Source organism: Aquarana catesbeiana, linkage group LG07 (genome assembly GCF_042186555.1).
Source record: "Aquarana catesbeiana isolate 2022-GZ linkage group LG07, ASM4218655v1, whole genome shotgun sequence".
NCBI classification, from domain to species: domain Eukaryota; kingdom Metazoa; phylum Chordata; class Amphibia; order Anura; family Ranidae; genus Aquarana; species Aquarana catesbeiana.
In genome coordinates, this window is record NC_133330.1 from 330,806,642 (window position 1) to 330,830,326 (window position 23,685).

General features: G+C 46.8%; 1 protein-coding gene across 2 annotated transcripts; it reads right to left on the reverse strand.

Moving 5' to 3' along the window:
- Positions 1–357: 357 nt before the first annotated feature.
- On the reverse strand, positions 358–23,189 carry LOC141103830 (uncharacterized). 2 transcript variants are annotated; one of them, XR_012235375.1, is made up of 3 exons: positions 21,664–23,189; positions 1,673–1,759; positions 358–776 (listed from the first exon to the last, which is right to left on the reverse strand). XR_012235375.1 is itself a non-coding variant. In XM_073593851.1 (2 exons), exons 1-2 carry the CDS (start codon positions 22,903–22,905, stop codon positions 753–755), a joined length of 1,266 nt encoding a protein of 421 aa, XP_073449952.1. In that variant the 5' UTR covers positions 22,906–23,189; the 3' UTR covers positions 358–752. The 2 variants fall into 2 exon arrangements, 1 of the variants encoding a protein (XP_073449952.1); XM_073593851.1 differs by lacking the exon at positions 1,673–1,759.
- Between the last annotated feature and the right edge of the window lie 496 nt (positions 23,190–23,685).

A 23,685-nucleotide genomic window follows, 5' to 3' on the forward strand; every position in this document is an offset into this window, starting at 1 on the left:
TGAAAGCACATTATCGTATAAGAAGCGTGTCTACTCCCATAGAGGATGTCCCTCCAAGTATGATAAAATATGGGAGAGGCGGCTTAAGGCGTCTGAAACAATAGCATGATTCCAAACTGATGTAGCATGATACTCCTAAAAATAACTACACAGCACTCACCCAAGTAAATGACTGTTTATTCCAGTTAGTAGTCATAATGTTTTATGTTTATGTATGTGTCTCTAAGAAATGTTGACATGTAAAAGTAAAAAAGACTTTTTTGTTTTACATACCACCCATAATATCAGGGTTTTGTCCTGTACGCTCTTTGTCTCAGTGTATGATTTCTCTTGTTCAATAAAACTTTTCTTGATTGAAAAAAAAAAAGCTTCCTGCTAATATGCATTTTCAGGTATTGACAATGCTGATCCATAAGCATATATTGCTCTATAAAGCTTGATGAATGTTCTCCTGATTTCCAGGTGTGGTTTTCTCTATAAATGAAGGGATTGTGTATTTTTGGGAGGCTGTGGTTTGTAATACTTTCTTACTTGAAGATGCTGCTGGTGAAGAAACACTTTGTGATGATCCAGAAGCAGCAGCAGTGTTTCTGGAAGAGGGAAAAGCTCCTCCCACTTTCATTCTAGTCCCCATCATTTCATTCCATAAAGTATTTTCAATGTCTTTAAGGCTCCTCTGGCATGCCAGGATGGGGTTTGTCATCCTTGTAGCATTTGGAATATAAATTGCATTGTGGAAACGTTTCCAAACTCTAGATGTTGGTCTCACCATTTTGCTGAGAGGAGGAAAAGAAAAAAACAATTTACTGACCAGACTATAGGGAACCGTTATGCTGCAATGGTGACAATATTAACAGGAATCATTTAAAAGGTTACAATGTTTGTTACCCCAACGCTTCATATTCCTGATATGTGGCTGCTGTACCATGTACTTGTATGAAGAAGTATCCTGTCCTCTTTGTATTGCTCCCTTTATGTGAAATCCCCGGTGTTCCTGCCAGTCCCTCTGCTTTCCTATATAAAAGTGACCCCACTACGCAGGAGAGCACAGCGTGGTCAGTTCTCTAGCTATGCTGGGAACTCAGGCTGCTCTCCTCCAATTATCAGACTTGCCCTGACACGCCCCTCTCTGTACAGCCATTCGCTGGGAAGCTCAGTGTGCTGCTGCTTTTCCTCCCCCCTAGCTCTTATGCAGCTGAGAACAGAGAGAATGGGGAATGGGGAAAAAGGTATTTATAATGTTTATTTATATGTATACAAAAATGTTTTGCCTTTCATTTCTATTTTAAACTGAATGGGTTGTTTTACAAAAAGATCATTTACAATCACTTTAAATAAGATAAACTAATTTGTCAGACAAAGGTACCCTCTTACCTGTCAATAAAGGCCCGAGAGGACAGATACTATCATCTTCTGTATCCCAACAATCACCCAACTGTACAAGATTGAGCCCACAAGAAATCTTAAGCCTTTCACCTGCAGCGCCCCCTAGTGGCAGAAATGCATATGTCTCTTGTTTAAGAACTGCATTTAGAAGTACAGTGTTACTTGAACTGTATTCCAGGATTTGCTTGTCTTCAGCTGAGAGAACTTACAATCATTTAGGACTTTACATGTCATATAGTTTAAATATCATTTTATAGATTGTGGGAGATTAGCTAGTGGGGATCACCTTTTCTGGAAACGAAGGTCAGCGTGCAGGCAGTTTTTTAAAAATCTGGCGGGTTGCCAGCTTTATTTAGAAGAGGTTTGCAAAGTCCTGAAGACAAACAAAAAACAGTAAAGTAAATCCCTGCTGTCCGGCGTTATACTAAACAGTAGACTCCTTTCTATACAGTGTGGGGCTGGTCCCCGTCACCCACAAAACACGTGGTAAAGCAAACCATCTTTTTAAATCCAAACAGAGCTCCTCTCTCTCAGATTCCCTTCTGAATCTCAGGCCAGAGCTCTCTTGTGATCTCTTCCTGCTCATTTAAAGTCCACCTGAGCGTGGACTCAAGTTGACCAGAACATCCGGACTGGAACCAAGCCTGCCACAGAGGTTGGGAAAACCCGGGTTGGATTCTGGTTCAGTCTTTTACAAAAGAACGCATGTGAAATATACCATCCATTATCCATTACCTCACCTCGCATACTGTCACAAGATACATTATTTATCATTGTAAAAGAACACATTCACTATTTCCTTTTTTTTCCCCCAATTTTTCCGGGAAAAACAAAACAAAAACAGCTTTGAAAAAAAACTTAAAAAAATTTTCCTGTTTTTTTCCAGGCCTTCCCACCTCTAGACCAGAGTTTTTAAATGCAAACCTTTCAGTAACGTAAGTTTGCATTAATAAATCAATCATATGTCATAATATACAAATGTATGGGCTCTGTAAGACGGGCAGCCGGGGGGGGGGGGGCAATAAAAACAGGCAGTTTTACTGGCTCCGGTTGCCCATAAGAATTGTAACAATACAGCCAGACAGAGCTGCACACAGTTGCAATGCTTCGCTTTGAGAACAAAGCATTTTTAGCTCAGGGTGCAGAGTGTGACAGGCGGTGCCACCTGTCAAACTCGCCCATTGAGTTAAAAGAGGCTGCATTGCAACTGCAAGCCAAATGCTTGGCTCACAGTTGCGGCTCAGTCCCGCAATGTAAAATTGCCATCTGACAATTTAGGAATAAAGGCTTTAAAAAAACAGTCCTTCAGGAGACAGCAGTAGCACTTCCCAAACGCCCAGGGGCGGACTGACCATTCGGGCACTCAGGCACTGCCCGAGGGCCCCATGCCACTAAGGGGCCCCATCAGGGTTGCCAGCCTCAATAAAACCAGGGACAGTATGTAAAAATGTGTGTTTTTTTTTTTTAATCCCAAGATTATAGCTGCCCCACCTCTTCAGTACCTTTTCAGTGTGTGTATGTGTATTCTGTGTGTGTATATTGTGTGTGTATACTGTAGGCGTGTGTGTGTACTGTATGTGTGTGTGTATACTGTATGTGTGTGTGTATACTGTTTGTGTATACTGTGTGGCCCCATAATCTATTGCCTGGGGGCCCCATAATCTCCTATTGCCTGGGGGCCCCATAATCTTCTCCTATTGCCCGGGGTCCCCATAATCTCCTATTGCCCGGGGGCCCCATGAGTTGTCAGTCCGCCCCTGCAAACGCCCGACAGTTACTGCTATACCAACCTCTGAAAAGCAATCCAAAGGGTAGTAAGCAGTCAGAAAGATGCCTATTGCTTTTTTTCAGAAAAGAAAACTCTGCCTTTTATCATTAAATATCCATCCTTGATCTCCACTCCAGTGACTTTGCCTAGGCTGAGTTGAGGTCATCAGTCTGCTGCAGACAGGAAGAAGCATTTCCTTAGTTTCCCATTGATCAGACAGACTGCAACATTGTACCTTTGTGTCAGACATTCGTAAACAGGATTTATACAGTATGATTGTGTCATCCCTGAGCCGGCATCTCAGTCCAGGAAGTAGATGGTGATCCTGGATGATGCCTGAACAAAGATGACGCCGTCCTTCTAGAGAGAAAAGCAGAAGGTGTTTTCAGGGGGACTCCTGTGATCTCTATGAAAGGTAATAAATACCTAAAAGTGTTTTTGACCCATTAACAAGCATGCTGCACCTAAAGTGGAGTTCCACCCACTTTTACAACTCTTCAGCATCCCTCACTAAACTGTGCACTGTAAACGAATTGGATATTTTTAAAAACATTTTCTCAGCACCTACTGTATATCTGCTGTATTCATTTTTCACTTCCTCCTCCCTGGCCGCGGCCCATCGCATCATTTCCCGTTTGCAATGCCTTCTGGGAAGGGGCGGCAACTTCCTCTGACACTGCCGTTGCTATGGAAACCTGACCTGAAACCTATTACACTGCTTGTGCTGCACTGAGCATGTGCGAGATCTGCAAGGATGAGATCCAGGAAGAAATACAGTCTGGCTTCAGATGCCCACACTTAAGATGGCCACGGCCTGCTGTAAGTTTATAAAATAACAAACTACTGCTATAAACTAACAAAACAGACCTTAGTTTACAGACTAACTTTACTAGAATACATTAAGCTTGTGTATTATAGGGGGATTTTTATTTAAAAAGTATAACTTTGGCCTGGAACACCACTTTAATCTGAAAAATATATCTAATGCTAGATCCACTTCTATCTGTGAATTATGATAATACTTTTTTCTATTATTTGATTGTTATTTTCTTTTGTGTCCAATTTCCTCTTTTTTTTTTTTTTCAAATGTCTAAAAAAAAAAAAAAATCCTGGCTCCTGTTCAGCATTTGGAACATTTGTTATTTGATATTTGAGATATGTACAACATGTTCGTTCACAGTGACTTCTCCAGCAGAAAACACTGGAGTTCAAACCAAGTCAATTAATTCACAGATCGAATGGAGAGGAGCCCAGAATGGCGCGCCTCGTGATGGAGGCCCCTCCGCGTTGTCTGCCAACAGATACGTGTTTATATATTCATCCCGCGCTACTATTGGTGACTCGCGACGCCGCTAACCTTATGTGATCCTGTCTATTGTTTTGGCTGATCTCGGTTCTTTGTGGACTTTTGATTTGCACTTGATAATCATCTTGTAATTCATTAAATGTTTGACGGTTCTAAATGTTCAACAATATTCATTACAGATTTTTGGGATGGCTTTAGACATGTACAGGATGGAAAAATTTGTTTCGTTTCAGATAGCTTCGTTATGTTACTAATTTTGTTTCGTTGATTCGTTTCTGAATTCATTTAGTCTCATTTAAAGTGATTGTAAGGCTTGTTTTTTTTTTTTTTAAATAACAAACATGTCATACTTACCTCCACTGTGCAGTTCGTTTTGCACAGAGTGGCCCCGATCCTCCTCTTCTGGGGTCCCCCGGCAGCTCTCGCGGCTCCTCCCCACATCAGATAACCCCCTAGGAGAAGCGCTTTCCCGGGGGGGCTACCTTGCGGGCATACTCACAAGTCCAGCATTTGCGTCCACAGACAGGCTCCGCCCCCCGGCGCCCGCATCATTGGATTTGATGGACAGCAGCGGGAGCCAATGGCTGTGCTGCTATCAATCTATTCAATCAAGAGCCGGGACCCCGTGGAGAGAGGGAGAGCGCGTCCCAGCCGAAGAGATGAAGGGGCTCAGGTAAGTAAAATGGGACTGCCAAGTGTAAAGGAATTGTCAATAACTTGTATTGTGTCTTTATTCACTGTTTACACTTTTTTTGTGAATGGGTAGGGGTACTATGTACCCCATACTCATTCACATGGGGGGTTGGGGGTGGGACCTGGGCGTCCCCTTGTTAAAGTGGGGTTTCAGATTCCAATAAGCCCCCTGCCCGCTGGTCCCAACAACCACCGCTCAGGGTTGTGGGGAAGAGGCCCTTGTCCCCATCAACATAGACCACTTGTGGTTGAAGTACTGACCTTTGACTAGACCGCTAAGATGACCACAAAAATGGTGTGGAAGCACTTATGCCTTCCTTAGGGATTTCCTTATGACTGTCTGCAGAAGACATGTTCAGACCAAGGGCCCTTTTTGAAAAGCAAGTTCTTCTAAAAATGGTGCTTCTCATTAGGCATTAGGAAGTCAAGCACTACTCTGAACCATCCACAAGGCAATGGGGCATGTGAGAGGTTCAATCATACCCTGATACAACTGCTGAACCTGTGTGAAACAAAGAAAAAGTGACCCTTTACTTAGCTGAAGTAGTCTGAAAATATAACTATACAGTACATTCCTCAACAGGCTGTTCACACTCCCATGTTATGTTTTGCCATATTCTTAGGGGGCCCACAGATCCACAGAAGAACTGTAACATACTACAACTGCCTGGAAGCAGGAGTGGAAACGACGTCTGAAGTCCAACACTTTGTTCCAGACCGGTCCCTACAATGATAACTCTTGAATGAAAGACGTGTTGGCCTTCAGATATTGTGTGCCATTCTACGATATCCAGAGAGGGGTGGCGCAGTTTGGTATCCTGCCCTGAGCGCTGGATGATCTTGCCTCGGCACTGCATGTGAGACGGTGGCAACATAGGAGCACAATTGGGAGATAACTGTCACCCCATATCAGGAAGGGCCTGAAGGAGGATCTTTGTGGCAGGATCACCTTTTAAATGAAGCTGCAGGTTTTACAAGGTTGAAAACGACTTTTGGAATAACATTAACACGTTAAAGATTATGAGTCTACTTTAAAGTGATTGTAAAGGATCGTTTTTTATTTTTTTTAAATAACAAACATTTCATACTTACAGGGCTCAAAATTTCAAGTCCTGAGCTACTAGCCAGGCCTTAAGGATTACTCGCCACCAGTTGCCCCGCCCAACCCCTACCATGCCCCGCCCAACCCCTACCATGCCCCGCCCTAATCCCGCCCCTATACACACCCTCATAAATTCTCAAGAAATGACACTTAAATGTTTTATGCAGAATTAAGTTACACAAATAAATATTAACAAGAACTTTATCACCCGTGCCCATCATTGCAGCCTCACCAGTGCAGCCTCACCTGTGTCCATCATTGCAGCCTCACCAGTGCAGCCTCACCTGTGTCCATCATTGCAGCCTCACCAGTGCAGCCTCACCTGTGTCCATCATTGCAGCCTCACTCGTGCAGCTTCACTCGTGTCCATCATTGCAGCCTCACCAGTGCAGCCTCACCTGTATCTATCATTGCAGCCTCACCCATGCAGCCTCACCTGTGTCCATCATTGCAGCCTCACCCATGCAGCCTCACCTGTGTCCATCATTGCAGCCTCACTCGTGCAGCTTCACCTGTGTCCATCATTGCAGCCTCACCCGTGCAGCCTCACCTGTGTCCATCATTGCAGCCTCACCAGTGCAGCCTCACCCGTGTCCATCATTGCAGCCTTACCTGTGTCCATCATTGCAGCTTCACCTGTGTCCATCATTGCAGCTTCACCTGTGTCCATCATTGCAGCCTCACCTCTGTCCATCATTGCAGCCTCACCTGTACAGCCTCACCTGTGCAGCCTCACCTGTGTCCATCATTGCAGTCTCACCCATGCAGCCTCACCTGTGTCCATCATTGCAGCCTCACCAGTACAGCCTCACCTATGTCCATCATTGCAGCCTCACCTGTGTCCATCATTTCAGCCTCACATGTGCAGCCTCACCTGTGTCCATCATTGCAGCCTCACCTGTGTCCATCATTGCAGCCTCACCCGTGCAGCCTCACCTGTGTCCATCATTGAAGCCTCACCCGTGCAGCCTCCCCTGTGTCCATCATTGCAGCCTCACCTGTGTCCATCATTGCAGCCTCACCTGTGCAGCCTCACCTGTGTCCATCATTGAAAAGCCTCATCCGTGCAGCCTCACCTGTGTCCATCATTGCAGCTTCACCAGTGCAGCCTCACCTGTGTCCATCATTTCAGCCTCACTCGTGCAACCTCATCTGTGTTCATCATTGCAGCCTCACCTGTGTCCATCATTGCAGCCTCACCAGTGCAGCCTCACCTGTGTCCATCATTTCAGCCTCACCTGTGCAGCCTCACCTGTGTCCATCATTTCAGGTTCACCTGTACAGCCTCACCTGTGCAGTCAGACCTATGTCCATCATTGCAGTTTCACCCATGCAGCCTCACCTGTGTCCATCATTGCAGCCTCACCAGTACAGCCTCACCTATGTCCATCATTGCAGCCTCACCTGTGACCATCATTTCAGCCTCACCCATGCAGCCTCACCTGTGTCCATCATTGCAGCCTCACTTGTGTCCATCATTGCAGCCTCACCAGTGCAGCCTCACCTGCGTCCATCATTTCAGCCTCACCTGTGCAGCCTCACCTGTGTCCATCATTGCAGCCTCACCTGTGTCCATCATTTCAGCTTCACCTGTGTCTATCATTGCAGCCTCACTTGTGTCCATCATTGCAGCCTCACCTGTGCAGCCTCACCTGTGTCCATCATTTCAGCCTCACCTGTGCAGCCTCGCCTGTATCCATCATTGCAGCCTCACCTGTGCAGCCTCACCTGTGTCCATCATTGCAGCCTCACCCGTGCAGAGGGAGCGGCCAGATCATTATAGCGGAAGAGGGCGTTAAGGAAGAGGAGATCACATAGCAGAGTTTGCCCGCTGTAACAGCTTACATTACAATTGCAGTCTGTGCGCCGTCACACACAGCCCCGCCCTCCTGACCCCATGCCTGTGACAGACAGAACACGCCCTGACAATGGACCGGAGTTCCGTCTGTCACAGGTGTAAATTCTCGCACTAGACCTCCTCTGTAACTCTAAACAAGTCATCTGTAAAAAATTTTAAAGCGCTGCCTATGGAGATTTTTAAGTACCGAAGTTTGGCGCCATTCCACAGTTCGCGCAATTTTAAAGCGTGACATGTTAGGTATTTATTTACTCAGCGTAACATCATCTTTCACATTATACACAAAAATTGGGCTAACTTTAGTGGTTTTTTAATTCATGAAAGTGTTGTTTTTCCAAAAAAATTGCGTTTGAAAAATTGCTGCGCAAATACCTAAAAACCCTACCTCCTAATAATAACCCCTAACCTAACAAAATTAATAATAAGTGAATAAATAAATAATCATAAAAAAAAAAAAAAAAAAAAAAAAAGGAACCCCTAACCCTCAAACCCTTCCAAAAAAATTTAAAAAAATGTATAAATAAATAATAATAATAAGAAATAAATAACAAATAATAAATAAAAGCGGATGAAAAAGCTGAAAAACATAGCAACAAATGATAAAACAGATGATATTTTTCTCTATTGGCTATTTAACCTGTTGACGGCGACGTCGACGTAAGGGGTTGTACCTGCAGCTGCAGGCATCACCCCGGTACCGTTTTTTAGAGCCGATGGTCGGCTTTCCTGTACTATCAACTGATGCGATTAAGCTGCCGCTTAGCTGTTACTGCAAGCAGCGGGAGGGGATATCCCCCCCTTCCCTCCCGCCACCTTCCGCGGCTCACCCGGGCTCACCCGTCCCACTGGGAGGCCAGAGCGACCAGCTGGCACGTCCACCAGCTGACCGGAGACCCGAACAATGCCGGAATCGACTTTGATGGGGTCTCAAGTCTAGTAACCCGGAAGCGATGTCATGACGTCACTTACCGGATTACTGGACCCTTAAAGGCGCCAGATTAAAAAAAGAAAAAAATGTCAGTATTCAAAACAGCCAAACTTGGCGTTTTAAATGCTTTTAAGTGCCAAGGAGGGATTTGGGGTCTTATAGATCCCAGTCCTCTCCATAAAGAGTACCTGTCACTGCCTGTCACATTCCTTGTGACAGCAATAAAAGTGATCAAAAAAAAAAAGGAGGAAGGGACAGTGTAAAAAAATAAAATAAAATAAATAAATACAAAAAAAAATGTTAAAAATAAAATAAAGTAAGAAAAAAAAATTTAAAGCGCCCCATCCCTCTGTGCAGAAGCGAACGCATACGTAAGTCGTGCCCGCAAATGTAAACAGTGTTCAAATCACACAGGTGAGATACAGCCGCGATCATTAGCATGAGAGCAATAATTCTAGCACAAGACCTCCTCTATAACTTTAAACAGGTAACCGTTAAAAATGTTAAAACGTCACCTATGGAGATTTTTAAGTGCCGTAGTTTGTCGCTATTCCACGAGTGTGCGCAATTTTAAAGCGTGACATGTTAGGAATCTATTTACTCGCCGTAGCATCATCTTTCACATAATACAAAAAAACTGGGCTGACTTCACTGTTTTTTTTTTTTTTTAATTCATACAAGTGTATTTTTCCCCCAAAAAATGTCAAAAAAAAGACTGCTGCGCAAATACAGTGTGGCATAAAATATTGCAACGACCAACATTTTATTCTCTAGGGTCTCTGCTACAAAAAAATTATATAATTCTTGGGGGTTCTAAGTCATTTTCTAGCAAAAAAAAAAAAAAATACTGATTTTAGCTTGTAAGCAACAAGTGTAAGAAAAAGGCTTTGGCGTGAAGGGGTTAAAAAAAAAAAAAACACCAAGGCTCAAAAACGCTTTCAAAATGCTGTAAAAAACGCACAAAAAAAGCGCCCGAAAAAACGCTCAAATGCGACGCTCAGGTGTGAATGCAGCCTTAAATGAACGGACTGCTCTGATTGCGTAGCGCGGCCAACGCGCAAACGCACAACACCTGCTATCACGCGTCATAGTGCGACATGCAACGGAAAAAATTCAAATGCGATCTCCCCAAGAAACGAGGAATAGTGCGGTCCGTGTTTTTCCAGCCCCCACCCCCCACGACGCGCCCAGGTCCTTTTTTTTATCTGGCAGCGGAATCGGCGCTGTTGTCTGCAGCGTCCGGAGCTGAACCGGAGGCCGCGCTGCCAGGAGGGTAGGGAAGGTGGGAGGGAACATGTAGTTTTAATTTTAACATTAAAGTTCCCGTTGAAGTCATGTTTTACCGGAGGCGTTTGTGTTATTTAGATTAAGTCAGCCAGCACAAACCAGTCCTTTGACATTCCAAATCCTCCCGTCCTCAGCAGCTGCTGCTGGATGGGAGCCGAAACCCTTCTGCTCTTGGCCGGAACCGCGCCGTATCCAGCCTGGGCTCTACAGTTGGCCGAGCGCTCACAAAAAAGAAAAAAAAAAAAAAAAAAAGGAATTGTTTAGCGACTTGGAACGAGGAGCGATGCACATATCTCATGTTTGCACGCTGAGCGCTACGCATGACAAACACAGGGCAGACCCAAGCCATGCTCAGTCACTGTTAAAGAAGACCTCCGCTAAGTACTATTTGCAGCTAAAATGGCAGAATGAGATAACGCCGCCGATGTCATATGAAAACCCGCCGCCAAAAAAAAAAAAAAAAAACGGGATCCTAATACCTAGAATTGTCAAAGAACACGTGAAATGCTGTTGATTTACTAAAACTGGAGAGTGCAAAATCTGGTGCAGCTCTGCATAGGAACCAATCAGCTTCCAGGATTTTTCGACAAAGCTTAAGACCCCTTTCACACTGGGGCGGTTTTTTTAGGCGCTTTAGCGCTGGAAATAGCCTCTGTTAGGCGCCTGAAAAACCGCCTTGCATTCATTCAAGTGTGACGTCCCGAAAAGTCCAAAAGTCCAAAGCAGCATCTTTGGGGTGGTTGGGCAGGGCTGTATTTAGAGATTCCAAAACACCCTGCCCATTGGAATGAATGGGCGGTGCATCCAAAGCGCCTGAAAAGCGCTTCCGAATCGCCGCAACACGGGAGTTTTAAACCCCTTCTTTGGGGTGAAAAGCGCTCCGCTAGCAGCCCGAAAATTGCCGCTTAAAGCGGAGTTCCACCCAAATATGGAACTTCCGCTTTAAGGGAACGTGACCCCCTGACATGTCACATTTGGCATGTCATTTTTTTTTGGGGGGGGGGGGATACCCTCTTTTTAGAAGGTTCCAGCTCCCACTTTCTCCCGGCGCACCGCTGCGCCGAAAGCAAGTTCACCTCTCCCCCCTCCCTCTCGGCAATCATCTGGGACACGTCACAGGTCTCAGATGATTGCCCGGACAGTCACGGCGTGCCACGCGGCTCGCGCATGCGCAGTGCGTGGCCAGCTGTGGAGCCACAGCCGGGCGCCCACAGTGACAATGCCGGCGCCGCAGAGGGGAGGGAGAGACGAGCGAGGCTTCCCTCCCCCGCATCGCTGGACCCTGGGTAGTATTTGTAGCTGCTGACTTAAATTTTTTTTTTTTTTTTAAGCGGTACTCCTCTTTAACCACTTGCTACTCTGAAATTCTGATATTTCTCTCCTACATGTAAAAATCATCATTTTTTTTTTGCTCGAAATCACACAGAACCCCCCAAACATTATGTTTTTTTTAGCAGAGACCCTAGAGAATAAGATGGTGGTCGTTGCAACTTTTTTTATCTCGCACAGTGTTTGTGCAGAAATTTTTCAAACGCGTTTAAAGAAAAAATAAAACTGTTTCATGCATTAAAAAAAAAAAAAACAGTAAATTTAGCCCAATTTTTCTTGTATAATGTGAAAGATGAAGTTGCGCCGAGTAAATAGATACCAAACACGTCACTCTTCAAAATTGCACATGCTCGTGGAATGGCACCAAACTTCGGTACTTAAAAATCCCCATAGGCGACGCTTTCGATTTTTTTTTTACAGGTTACATGTTTTGAGCTACAGAGGAGGTTTGGTGCTAGAATTTTTGCTCATGCTCTAACGTTTGTGGCGATATCTCACATGTGTGGTTTGAACGCCGTTTACATATGTGGGCGTGACTTACGTATGCGTTCGCTTCTGCGAGTAAGCACGCGGGGACTGGGGCGCTTTACATTTTGTTATTTATTTTTGTATTCTTAATTTTACTTGTATTTTTCTATCTTGACACTTTCTTTTTCCATTTTTTTTTTATCACTTTTATTCCTATTACAAGGAATATAAACATATAATAGGAATAAGCATGACAGGTCCTCTTTACAGTGAGATCTGGGGGTCAGTAAGTCCCCACATCTCACCTCTAGGCTGCGAAGCCTGAAATCCAAAAAAAAAATAAAAAAATAAAAATGATCTTAGCTTCCCAGCTGAGACGGCGCCATTTTTTCAAATGCAGAGGCCGGGCGTGACGTCATCGTGCCCAGCCTCCGAACGATCATAGAGACTCCGGGGACCATCTAGCCCGCCGGAAATCTCTATGGTCAGCATCCGAGGCCGGTCGGTTCCTTCTCCGGTTTGCCAATGGCAGGGGCGAGCCGGATGAAGCGGGAGGGGGTGGTGGGGACGTCCCCTCCTGCTGCCTGTAAGAACAATCAAGCCGCTATGATTGTTCTCATGGTGTAGGGAATCGCCGGCTCTAAAAGACGATATCTGAATGATGCCTGTAGCTGCACCCATCATTCAGATATCACCGCTCAAAGTCAAGGACGTCATATGACGTTATACGGGCGGCAAGCGGTTAAGCAGCGGTAAAACGCTGCTAAAACGAGCAGCGATTTACCGCAACCGCAGCCTCAGTGTGAAAGGGGTCTAACTGCACAAGCCGAAGTTAGAACCTGATTGGCTGCCATGCACGGCTGCACCACATTTTCCACTCTCCAGTTTTAGTAAATCAACTTTTTCTTCTGCTGCACCGCATGTGTGATACATTGTAACAGCTGCAGACTCTCATGGCCTAATAGGACTGATCAAATATATTTTACTTTAAGGTGGAGCCGAATCAGTGCCTGACTTCTATGTCTTGGGTACCTCAACAGTGAGATCTCCTTGCCATAGTTCTTGGCTCTGTCCCACCGTTGTGTGTTCCAACTCCGTCTGTTACATTCCCCATAATAAAAGAATTATAACTCAGCACAGGGATGGTGGAAACTCCTCATAATGGGCACAGCAGGTGTACAGACCTGGGAACTTGGCACAGGGATGGTGGGAACCCCTCATAATGGGCACAGCAGGTGTACAGACCCGGGAACTTGGCACAGGGAAGGTGGAAACTCCTCATAATGGGCACAGCGGGTGTACAGACCCGGGAACTTGGCACAGGGAAGGTGGAAACTCCTCATAATGGGCACAGCAGGTATACAGACCTGGGAACTCAGCACAGGGATGGTGGGAACCTCTCATAATGGGCACAGCAGGTGTTCAGAACTGGGAACTCAGCACAGGGATGGTGGGAACCCCTCATAATGGGCACAGCAGGTGTACAGACCCGGGAACTCAGCACAACCCATGGTTGCAGGAACGAAAATCGCTTCATCTATGGCTGGCTTTAGATCCGGTCTGTCTGGACAGCATGGTGGTACTGACTTGGCACCATCCACAGGCAGCTTAACTCTGCAGTAAGACACAAAAGTTGAATCCAATCCAATTTTATTTCAGCTAATTACATTACACAGGTTGTTTTTTCAGTTTAGAGGTGTAAAGAAGGTAATGACTTTCCTGAGCCCTGTCTTTGCGAATAATAAACACTGACTGAGGGAACATGGAAGAAATGGACGGGGTATAGCTAGGACTAAACTCACTAGCGCTAAACAGGAGGGGAGGACAGAGGAAGATACCAACAGCAGATAGTAAACAAGTGATCCAAAGCGACCACGAGATGTCAGCATGCTGCAAAGAAATGCTGACATCTCATGGCCGCTTTGGACCACTTGTTTAATATGTGGTTTTGGTATCTTCCCCTGTCCTCCCCTCCTGTATAACCACATGCAGTGATTACACTACAACACAGAAATATTACATGAACCTGGGGCAGAACATATACATCAGGTGTGACCTTCAGGATTCCACAAACTATTGGCCATTTAGTGAAAAAGGTGAATTGAGTATGACTAAAATGAAGGAACTGGACCCCATAGAGAGCTGGTGCTAAAATAAAAGGAATTTACAATACTGGTGAAGTGTCCAGATTGGGTGGATTAACGGCAGAACAAATGAACATCACCGATCCCTTCTATTCCTCCAAAACATTTCCACATTGTATTTCTTTTATTTCTAGCCTTTTCCTAGATCCCCACACAGAGGCGTAATTACAGGGGTCGCAAGGGTCTCAATTGCGACCCAGCCCCATGCTCCAAGGCCCCTGTACACCAGGATAGGAGAGGCGGTGGGGGCGGCATATAGAGGAATCGATCCCTTCCATTTTCCTCCTGCAGCCGCTGAAAGGAAAACGGAGGGTATTGGTTCTTCTACATGCTGCTCCGCCACCCTTCCTATCCACCATGCTGTGATCGGGACATAGTAAACTGTTTACTATGCCTCAGTTTGTGAATGGAGGGGAAGCTCTGTACAGAGCTATTCCTGTCCATTCATTCTGTACAGCTGATGCTGCAGAAATGGAGACTGAGGGCTGTGTGTCCCAAATGTCCTTTCTCTGGCTCAAAGGTGAAACATCAGAGCTCTGTTTAGACCCCTGATGTCTCACCAAAGCCCCCCAATGGGGCTCCCAAAAAATTGTAAAAAAAATTATAAAAAATTAAATTGTAAAATAAATAAATAAATAAATAAAATACAATGGTAAAAAAAATAAAATAAAATAGCTAAAAGAAAAAAAAAACTGACACAAGTGGCGGGACTACCAGGGTTGCAATCGGGTCCCGGTGTTCTGCCGCGGGGGGGTCCTTTATGGTTTCTTGCACCGGGGGCCCTAAAGGTTCTAGTGTAATAATTTACAATGTGGTTTCTCTTATAGTATCCTTTACTTCTTGTGACACTTCAAAAAATCTCCTGAGGAAGCTCATGTGAGCGAAACATGTAAGAGTAAGAAGTGGTTGTACATGTAAAACATTGCTACGGGATCCTTGTAAATGCTTACTGTGATTTAAGAGTTGTTTATAATAAAATTTATATTTTTCTAAATTTACTGTTTATTTTCAATCCTTGGTACCTTAAAATTCCCATGCGCCCCTTCTCCTTTTTTTTTTCCCCTAAAGATTCTAGTTATGCCTCTGTCCCCACACATTTACTTCCTTGAATTCTGTGACACGTAGCCACTATGCCCTGTGGGTAGGCACTGCTGTGTGACACGTTTCACAGAGCCTGCATTTCACAAAGAAGCTGAGAGGAGGAGTTTCCGGAGGCGGAGTCAGTACAGGAATTACAACTGGCAGGCAGCAAGGTACCATGGGATATGTAGTCCTTAGAATAGACTACAAGTATCTATTTCTACACATATTACACAGGCATGGTCTATTCTTATAAACATCAGGATACCCGCCCTGAGAAATGCCAAGCAGCCATCACTGGACTGTATGTAGACAGGAAGTGGCCGCAAAGAGGCTGCAGGAGATCAGAAGCACCAAGATGCAACAGAGATGAAAGTGGTATTTCATTTTACCTAAAAGGGGGTAGCAGTTGGTGGGGGGTTGGTGGTAATAGTGCATCTCGACAGGGGTTTTACAGCCCCCTCAGCCTCATTTGTGAACGAGCCCTAAGGCCCTGTTCAGAAATCACGCAGCGGGCACGAGCTCGCGATTTGTAAAGCACGATTTAGCCCTGGTTCACATTGACTGCGGATATGAAATCATGCGAGTTCATTCCCGCAATGTCAGTCCCGACTTCGGGGGCGACTTCAGAGACATCTGTGCGGGTTTCTGCACAGATGTCAATGGAAATCGCACCCTGAAATCGCCAAAAGTATCCGGCGCTGCACTGATTCGGACGATGCCATTGCTGGCAATTGCCGCCGATTTGGCATGCGATTTGACGTGTCAAATCGCATCACCGTGAACCAGGGCTTACCCGTGGAAGCGTGTGTCGTGCATAGGGCAACTCGTTCACTTCAATGGGCTGCCTTGTGTTTGTTGCCCAAAAGAGGCTCCTGCTCCTTTTTTTGGGCGGCAAAGTCAGTGCGATTTTAAACGCCCGTTTTTTTGCCACAATTCTGTCGCTCAACAAACGTGACAGAATCGCACCCGCATTTGGGGTGCCATTAAGAATAACGGCAGCCAAACGCACGTTGCACATTCTGATACGATTAGGAATTCTACTAGCCCTAAGGCTCCATTCACACTAATGCGTTTTTTGATTTTGCAGAAATGCATGGGAATTTTTTAACATGGGTTCCTATGGAACATGTTCACATCAATGCATTTTTGTGCCTCTGCGTTTTTGGAAAGGGTCGGGGACTTTTTTTTCATGCAAAATGCAGCGTTTTGCATGTAATAGAATTCAATGGACCCGCATCCAAAAAGGCAAGTACCGCGTTTTTACCGCGTTTTGCGTTTTTTTTCCTTTCTTTTTTTTTTACACTGTATACAGTATAAAAAAAACAAAACGTGGCAAAAACGCATGTTCAAAAACGCAGCAAGCACCGCAAAAAGCACTGCAGAAATGCTCAAAAGCAACATGCATAGATGTGAATCGAGCCTTATGCCGCGTACACACGGTCGGACTTTTCATCTACAAAAGTCCAACGGACGCCGACGGACTAAAGCTGGCTGGTAATCCGATCGTGTGTGGGCTTCTCCGGACTTTCAGCAGACTTTTTCAGCCTCAAATCCGACGGACTTTAGATTTGAAACATGCTTCAAATCTTTACGTCGTAACTACGACGGACCCCGAAATCCGCTCGTCTGTGTGCTAGTCCGACGGACAAAAACCCATGCTAGGGCAGCTATTGGCTACTGGCTATGAACTTCCTTATTTTAGTCCGGTGTACGTCATCACGTACGAATCCGTCGGACTTTTGTGTGGTCGTGTGTAGGCAAGTCCGTTCGTTAGAAAGTCTGCTGCAAGTCCGCCGAAAGTCCGCCGGAAGTCCGCCGGAAGTCTGTCGGACAGGCTGTCGGACTTTTGTAGACGAAAAGTCCGACCGTGTGTACGCGGCATTAGGGTCCCAAAAAATTGACTTGCACCATTTCTTGTTGCCAAAACTTTGTGCATTGAATTCTTGTACTGAGATGCTCCCAATCCGGGAACAATGGCTCCAGTATTCAGAAGCTGACAACACATTGCCTGACCCCCACCCCACCCCCTCCCCGGGCCCCTAATAACATTGTGGCCCCCATGACACCCCCGATTCATCCCTCTGCCCTCAGTCAAGTATGGCACTTTCCATTCCCTTTGATTCGCGGCTCCTCTTACACCGTACTTGGCGAGATTGAGATCATGACGCTTCTATTTTGTTTTTCAAGTGGAACCTTTGAAAGTGCAGCTGAATCGTCCCGGACAGATCCATTAGTGGCAACGTTTCAGACATGATAAAAAAAAAAAAAACCCCGTGTGTGGTCCCCCATCCCCCCCCTTCAGTTAAAGGATAAATCTTCCAGCCCGCTAAGTCCCCGCGACGAAATCGCCTTTTTTTTTTTAGGCTGGCAGCGATGTCGCAGTAGGAGGTATTAAAATGACACTTTTATTTTATTTAAACAAACACAGCTGGATGAGAACCTCTTAAAGTGACGCTTCTGACATCGCAACAATGTATCCAACTGGCCTTTTTTTATGTAAAGCTCCGCTTGTGAACAGCGCAGGAGCGGCGGCGATCCATTGCACGCTTATGTTTTTGTAGTGGAGGGTGATTAGCGGCACAGGGAACCGCGCCACAATCAATAAACTCGCCATCCTGCAGGTAAATGAAACCGCTTGACCTCCGGGAAGATTTCGACTCGGTTCACACAATGCCCGCGCAAGTTCCCGCATCGCATGTCACACCGCCCTATGCGAACCGCTGCGGGTTAAACGCTTGCCGACCAGCCGCCGTCATTATACTGCGGCAGGTTGGCACGGCTGCGCCAATCGCCGTAGCTGCACGTCAGGCGCTTTGAGAGCGATATGGGAGTTGATGCACGTGGCCGGCGGGCCGCGATGCCCGCCGACCACCCGCGATCAATTCTCAGAGAGCCGGAACGGGGGATCTGTCAATGTAAACAAACAGATCCCCGTTCTGTCAGGGGAGTAGAGAGAGATCTGCTGTTCGTAGTGATCAGGAACAGCGATCTCTCTCCTCCTCCTCCTGTCAGTACACTCCTCCCCCACAGTAGAGCTGCACGATTCTGGCCAAAATGAGAATCACAATTTTTTTTTGCTTAGAGTAAAAAGGTCACGATTCTCACAATGTAAAATCTTTCACATTATACAAAAAAAAAAATTGGGCTAACTTTATTGGTTAGTTTTTTTTTAATTCACTAAAGTAATTTTTTCCAAAAAAATTGCATTTGGAAGACCGCTGCGCAAATACAGTGTGACATAAAATATTGCAACAACCACCATTTTATTCTCTAGGGTATCTACTAAAAAAAAAAAAAAAATATATATATATATATATATATATATATATATATATATATATATATATATATATATATATATATATATATATATATAATGTTTGGGGGTTCTAAGTAATTTTCTAGCAAAAAAAAAATGATTTTAACTTGAAACCAACAAATGTCAGAACAAGGCTTAGTGTTTAAAGTGGTGGTGGAAATTATACTTTTTAAATAAAAATACCCCTATAATACACAAGCTTAATGTATTCTAGTAAAGTTAGTCTGTAAACTAAGGTCTGTTTTGTTCGTTTATAGCAGTAGTTTGTTATTTTATAAACGTACAGTAGGTCGTGGCCATCTTAAGTGTGGGCATCTGAAGCCAGACTGTATTTCTTCCTGGATCTCATCCTTGCAGATCTCGCACATGCTCAGTGCAGCACAAGCAGTGTAATAGGTTTCAGGTCAGGTTTCCGTAGCAACGGCAGTTTCAGAGGAAGTTGCTGCCCCTTCCCAGAAGGCATTGCAAACAGGAAATGATGCGATGGCCCACGGCCAGGGAGGAGGAAGTGAAAATTGAATACAGCAGATATACAGTAGGTGCTGAGAAAAAAAAAAAAAAAAATATCCAATTTGTTTACAGTGCACAGTTTAGTGAGGGATGCTGAAGAGTTGTAAAAGTGGGTGGAACTCCACTTTAAGTGGTTAAACTTTCTTCATTTACACAGGAAGTCTATTCCTTTGACAAATTGTTACAATGTTTAGACTTAAGTTCCACTGCTAAAGAATGTTGTGATTCTTGGCAGACTGCCTGTTTTTTTCTTCCTTTCTTTTGAGGGCTGTGGCTTCAGAAGAGAAGAGAGAATTCTCTGCATAGCAAGAATCGGGAAACACTTTTGTCAAGATTGCAATGGGGAAAAACAACGTGGTAACGATTCATGACTCTACCCCACAGTTAGAAAACAGCTCCCTAGGAAACACATTTATCCCCTTGATCGCCCCCTAGTGTTAACCCCTTTCCTTGCCAGTGACATGTATACAGTAATCGGTGGCTATTTTTACCTCTAATCGCTGTATAAATGTCACTGGTCCCAAAAAAGTGTCAAAAGTGACCGATCTGTCCGCCGCAATGTCGCAGTCCCGCTAAAAACCACAGATCACCGCCATTACTAGTAAAAAATAAATGAATAATAAAAATCCCATAAATCTATCCCCTATATTGTAGACGCTATAACTTTTGCGCAAATCAATCAATAAACGCTTTTTGCGATTTTTTTTTAACAAAAATATGTAGAAGAATACATATTGGCCTAAACTGATGAAGAAATTTGAATTTTTTTTTTGGATATTTATTATAGCAAAAAGTAAAGAATATTGTTTTTATTTTCAAAATTGTCGCTCTTTTTTTGTTTATAGCGCAAAAAATAAAAACCGCAGAGGTGATCAAATACCTCCAAAAGAAAGCTCTATTTGTGGGAAAAAAATGACGTCAATTTTGTTTGGGTGAAACGTCACACGACCGCGCAGTTGTCAGTTAAAGCGACGCAATGCCGTATCGCAAAAAATGGTCTGGTCATTAAGGGGGCAAATCCTTCCGGTCCTTAAAGTGGTTGTAAACCCTCTGCGACCACTTTAACCTACAGGTAAGCCTAGATTAAGGCTTACCTGTAGGTGCAAGAAATATCTCCTTAAACCTACACGGTTAAGGAGATATTTTCCTAAAAACGGGCACCGATGTCTACGGCGCCTGCGCGTCGTAGACAACGGCGCAGGCGCCCTGAGCGTGCCATTAGTGAAGGCGACCATGCCGTCACTGACGGCTCCCGCGCGCATGCGCCGGAGTGACGTCATCACTGCTCCGGCCGGTCACAGCTCCGGAGCGGCAATACCCAGGAGTCACTCCGGGATAGATGGCGGCGACGGAGGAGGTGAACAAGGTTCGCTTTGGGGGCTTCAATCTCAGGTAAGTAATTCATAATGAGCTAGTATGCTATGCATACTAGCTCATTATGCCTTTGTCCTGCAGGGTGGTTTTTTTTTTTTTTTTTAGAGAAGGTTTACTTCCTCTTTAAGTGGTGACACCCACAGATCGATTTGAAGTCCGAACTGTGAAATGGTGCAGGAATCGGATCGCATCGTTGTGAACATCGATGCGATCCGATTCCCAGTGCGGGCCAAAAAAAAAAGGGTCCTGTACCCCAGTGGTGTATTTAGGTTTTGTGCTGCCCTAGGCCTGACTGAGCTTGCGCACCCCCTAATTTAAATATGCCCCACCCCTTCCTGTCAAGGCCACACCCCTTTCTTTTAAAGATCCGCCCTGTCATCTTCATTGGAGGAGGACAGAGGGACGCCGCGGGAAGAGGACAGAGAGGCATGTGGCATCTTTTCATTTGGGGGCTAAGGGGATATGTGCTAGTTGCTTTGGGAGGGGAGGATCAGACCCCCCCCCACTAGCACATATCCTCTCCCCTCCCAAAGCACCCAGCACATATCCCCTTACCCCCCTTCCCCTCATCCATGTGTGCATCTGTTATCTGCCCCCCTTCCCGGTTACTGTGTCCCCCTCCACTGTAAACTATACACAGACCTCAGAGCAGCAGCGCGGCTCTTTCACTGAAGTCGTGTCCCTCCTCTGTGGCTCCTCCTCCTCCTGGCTGTGTACACTAGAACATTGGAGCAGAGAAGGAGGAGGAGCCGAGGAGTGTGTGTGGCTGACAGTGGGGAGAGAGGTGGCGGCTGCTACGGAAAGCCAATCGCCGCTTGTGGGACCCTGGGTGGCAGATTTCCTGGGTGCCCACGCTAGCGCACTCTGGCTGCCAGTTACCGAAGCTCAGTGCCGGAACTTGTTGTGGGCTCCGGGGCAGTGGCGTCACTAGGTTTGGTGTCACCTGGAGCTGTAAAAATTGTGTCCCCCCCCTTAATTTTTTGACTGGAGGCCCAGCATTGGAGCTCATTGTGGCGGTCAACAAGGCCTAGAGGATATCAGGTTAGGCACTTCCTAATGGCTCAGTCCCTGGGAACAGTAATGGATAATGGCCAACAGGCTCTCTTACCAGACCCGGTGAAACTGCAACAGTGATCCCTCCAGCTGGACGTTCGCTCACTCTGGGTTGCCCAGGCGGACTCTGGTCAGTAGTGTAGCATGTCTGTACCCTGGCAGTGGCTTTATCTTTCTCCCCCTCTGGTGGTGCGGGTACAGCGTGGCTCTCTCTTTGGTGGTGCAGGAACAGTGTGACTCCCTCTCTGGTGGTGCGGGTACAGCGTGGCTCTCTGGTGGGGCGGGTACAGCGTGGCTCTCTGGTGGGGCGGGTACAGCGTGGCTCTCTGGTGGGGCGGGTACAGCGTGGCTCTCTGGTGGTGCGGGTACAGCGTGGCTCTCTGGTGGTGCGGGTACAGCGTGGCTCTCTCTGGTGGTGCGGGTACAGCGTGGCTCTCTCTGGTGGTGTGGGTACAGCGTGGCTCTCTCTGGTGGTGCGGGTACAGCGTGGCTCTCTCTGGTGGTGCGGGTACAGCGTGGCTCTCTGGTGGGGCGGGTACAGCGTGGCTCTCTGGTGGGGCGGGTACAGCGTGGCTCTCTGGTGGGGCGGGTACAGCGTGGCTCTCTGGTGGGGCGGGTACAGCGTGGCTCTCTGGTGGGGCGGGTACAGCGTGGCTCTCTGGTGGGGCGGGTACAGCGTGGCTCTCTGGTGGGGCGGGTACAGCGTGGCTCTCTGGTGGTGCGGGTACAGCGTGGCTCTCTCTGGTGGTGCGGGTACAGCGTGGCTCTCTCTGGTGGTGCGGGTACAGCGTGGCTCTCTCTGGTGGTGCGGGTACAGCGTGGCTCTCTCTGGTGGTGCGGGTACAGCGTGGCTCTCTCTGGTGGTGCGGGTACAGCGTGGCTCTCTCTGGTGGTGCGGGTACAGCGTGGCTCTCTGGTGGTGCGGGTACAGCGTGGCTCTCTGGTGGTGTGGGTACCTCGTGGCTCTCTGGTGGTGCGGGTACAGCGTGTCTCTGGTGGTGCGGGTACAGCGTGGCTCTCTGGTGGTGCGGGTACAGCGTGTCTCTGGTGGTGCGGGTACAGCGTGTCTCTGGTGGTGCGGGTACAGCGTGTCTCTGGTGGTGCAGGTACAGCGTGGCCCTCTGGTGGTTGGGGGTACAGCGTGGCCCTCTGGTGGTTGGGGGTACAGCGTGGCTCTCTGGTGGGGCGGGTACAGCGTGGCTCCCTGGTGGTGCGGGTACAGCGTGGCTCCCTCTTTTTCTCTTCTAACACCCCCCCCTCCCTCAGCAGAGTGCATGCATGCTGGGGGCTGTAGCATGTCTGTTGACACACAGGGCCGCCATTCTTCAGGGACTATTTTCCCATGATGCCCCCCAGAGTCTTCTGATTGGCCCTCTGCTGTGGCCAATCATGGGGATGAAAACAGTGGTCAGGAAGCTGGGCGGCGGCATGGTGAAACTAATTAGAGCCGCTCTCTCTCTCTTCTCCCTTCAGCTGACAGAAAGGGGAGGGGGGGCCAGCGGGGGAGATACACAGACAGCCCGCATCTCTCCTCTCCCTGTCACAGCGCTGCTGATCCATTTGCCAGAGAACTCCCCCCGCTCGCCCCCCCTCCCCTTTCTGTCAGCTGAAGGGAGAAGAGAGAGAGCGGCTCTAATTGGTTTCGCTGTGCCGCCGCCCAGCTTCCTGACCGCTGTTTTCCTCCCCATGATTGGCCACAGCAGAGGGCCAATCAGAGACAGCTTTACGGAGGGGCGGCTTGACAGTTCTTACTTTACTTTCTAGCCCCCTCCGCACCCGCACTGCTAAGCTGTACTCCCCAGATGGTGGCCCTGCTGTGCGGGAAGAGGACGCCGCTGCCATTTTCGGGGGGGGGGGGCGGCTTTTTGCCGCCCCCCCGCACAGTGCCGCCCTAGGCCTGGGCCTTGTTGGCCTAGGCCAAGACACAGCACTGCTGTACCCTTTTGGTCCGAATGCGATGCGAATTCAGCCAATACAATCTGTATGGCTGAATTTGCATCGCACAGAAATCGCATGTGATCTGCACAGCAATACGGTGCGAATCACATGCGACGTCTGACATCGCAATGGTGTGAAC

Excerpts from the sequence above, each read along its gene's own strand:
- LOC141103830 (XM_073593851.1), bottom strand. The coding sequence starts at position 22,905 with ATGCTACAGCCCCCAGCATGCATGCACTCTGCTGAGGGAGGGGGGGGT. Across the intron at positions 777-21,663 it reads TTGCAGTTTCACCGGGTCTG|CAAAATGGTGAGACCAACAT; the intron begins GTAAGAGAGCCT and ends TCCTCCTCTCAG.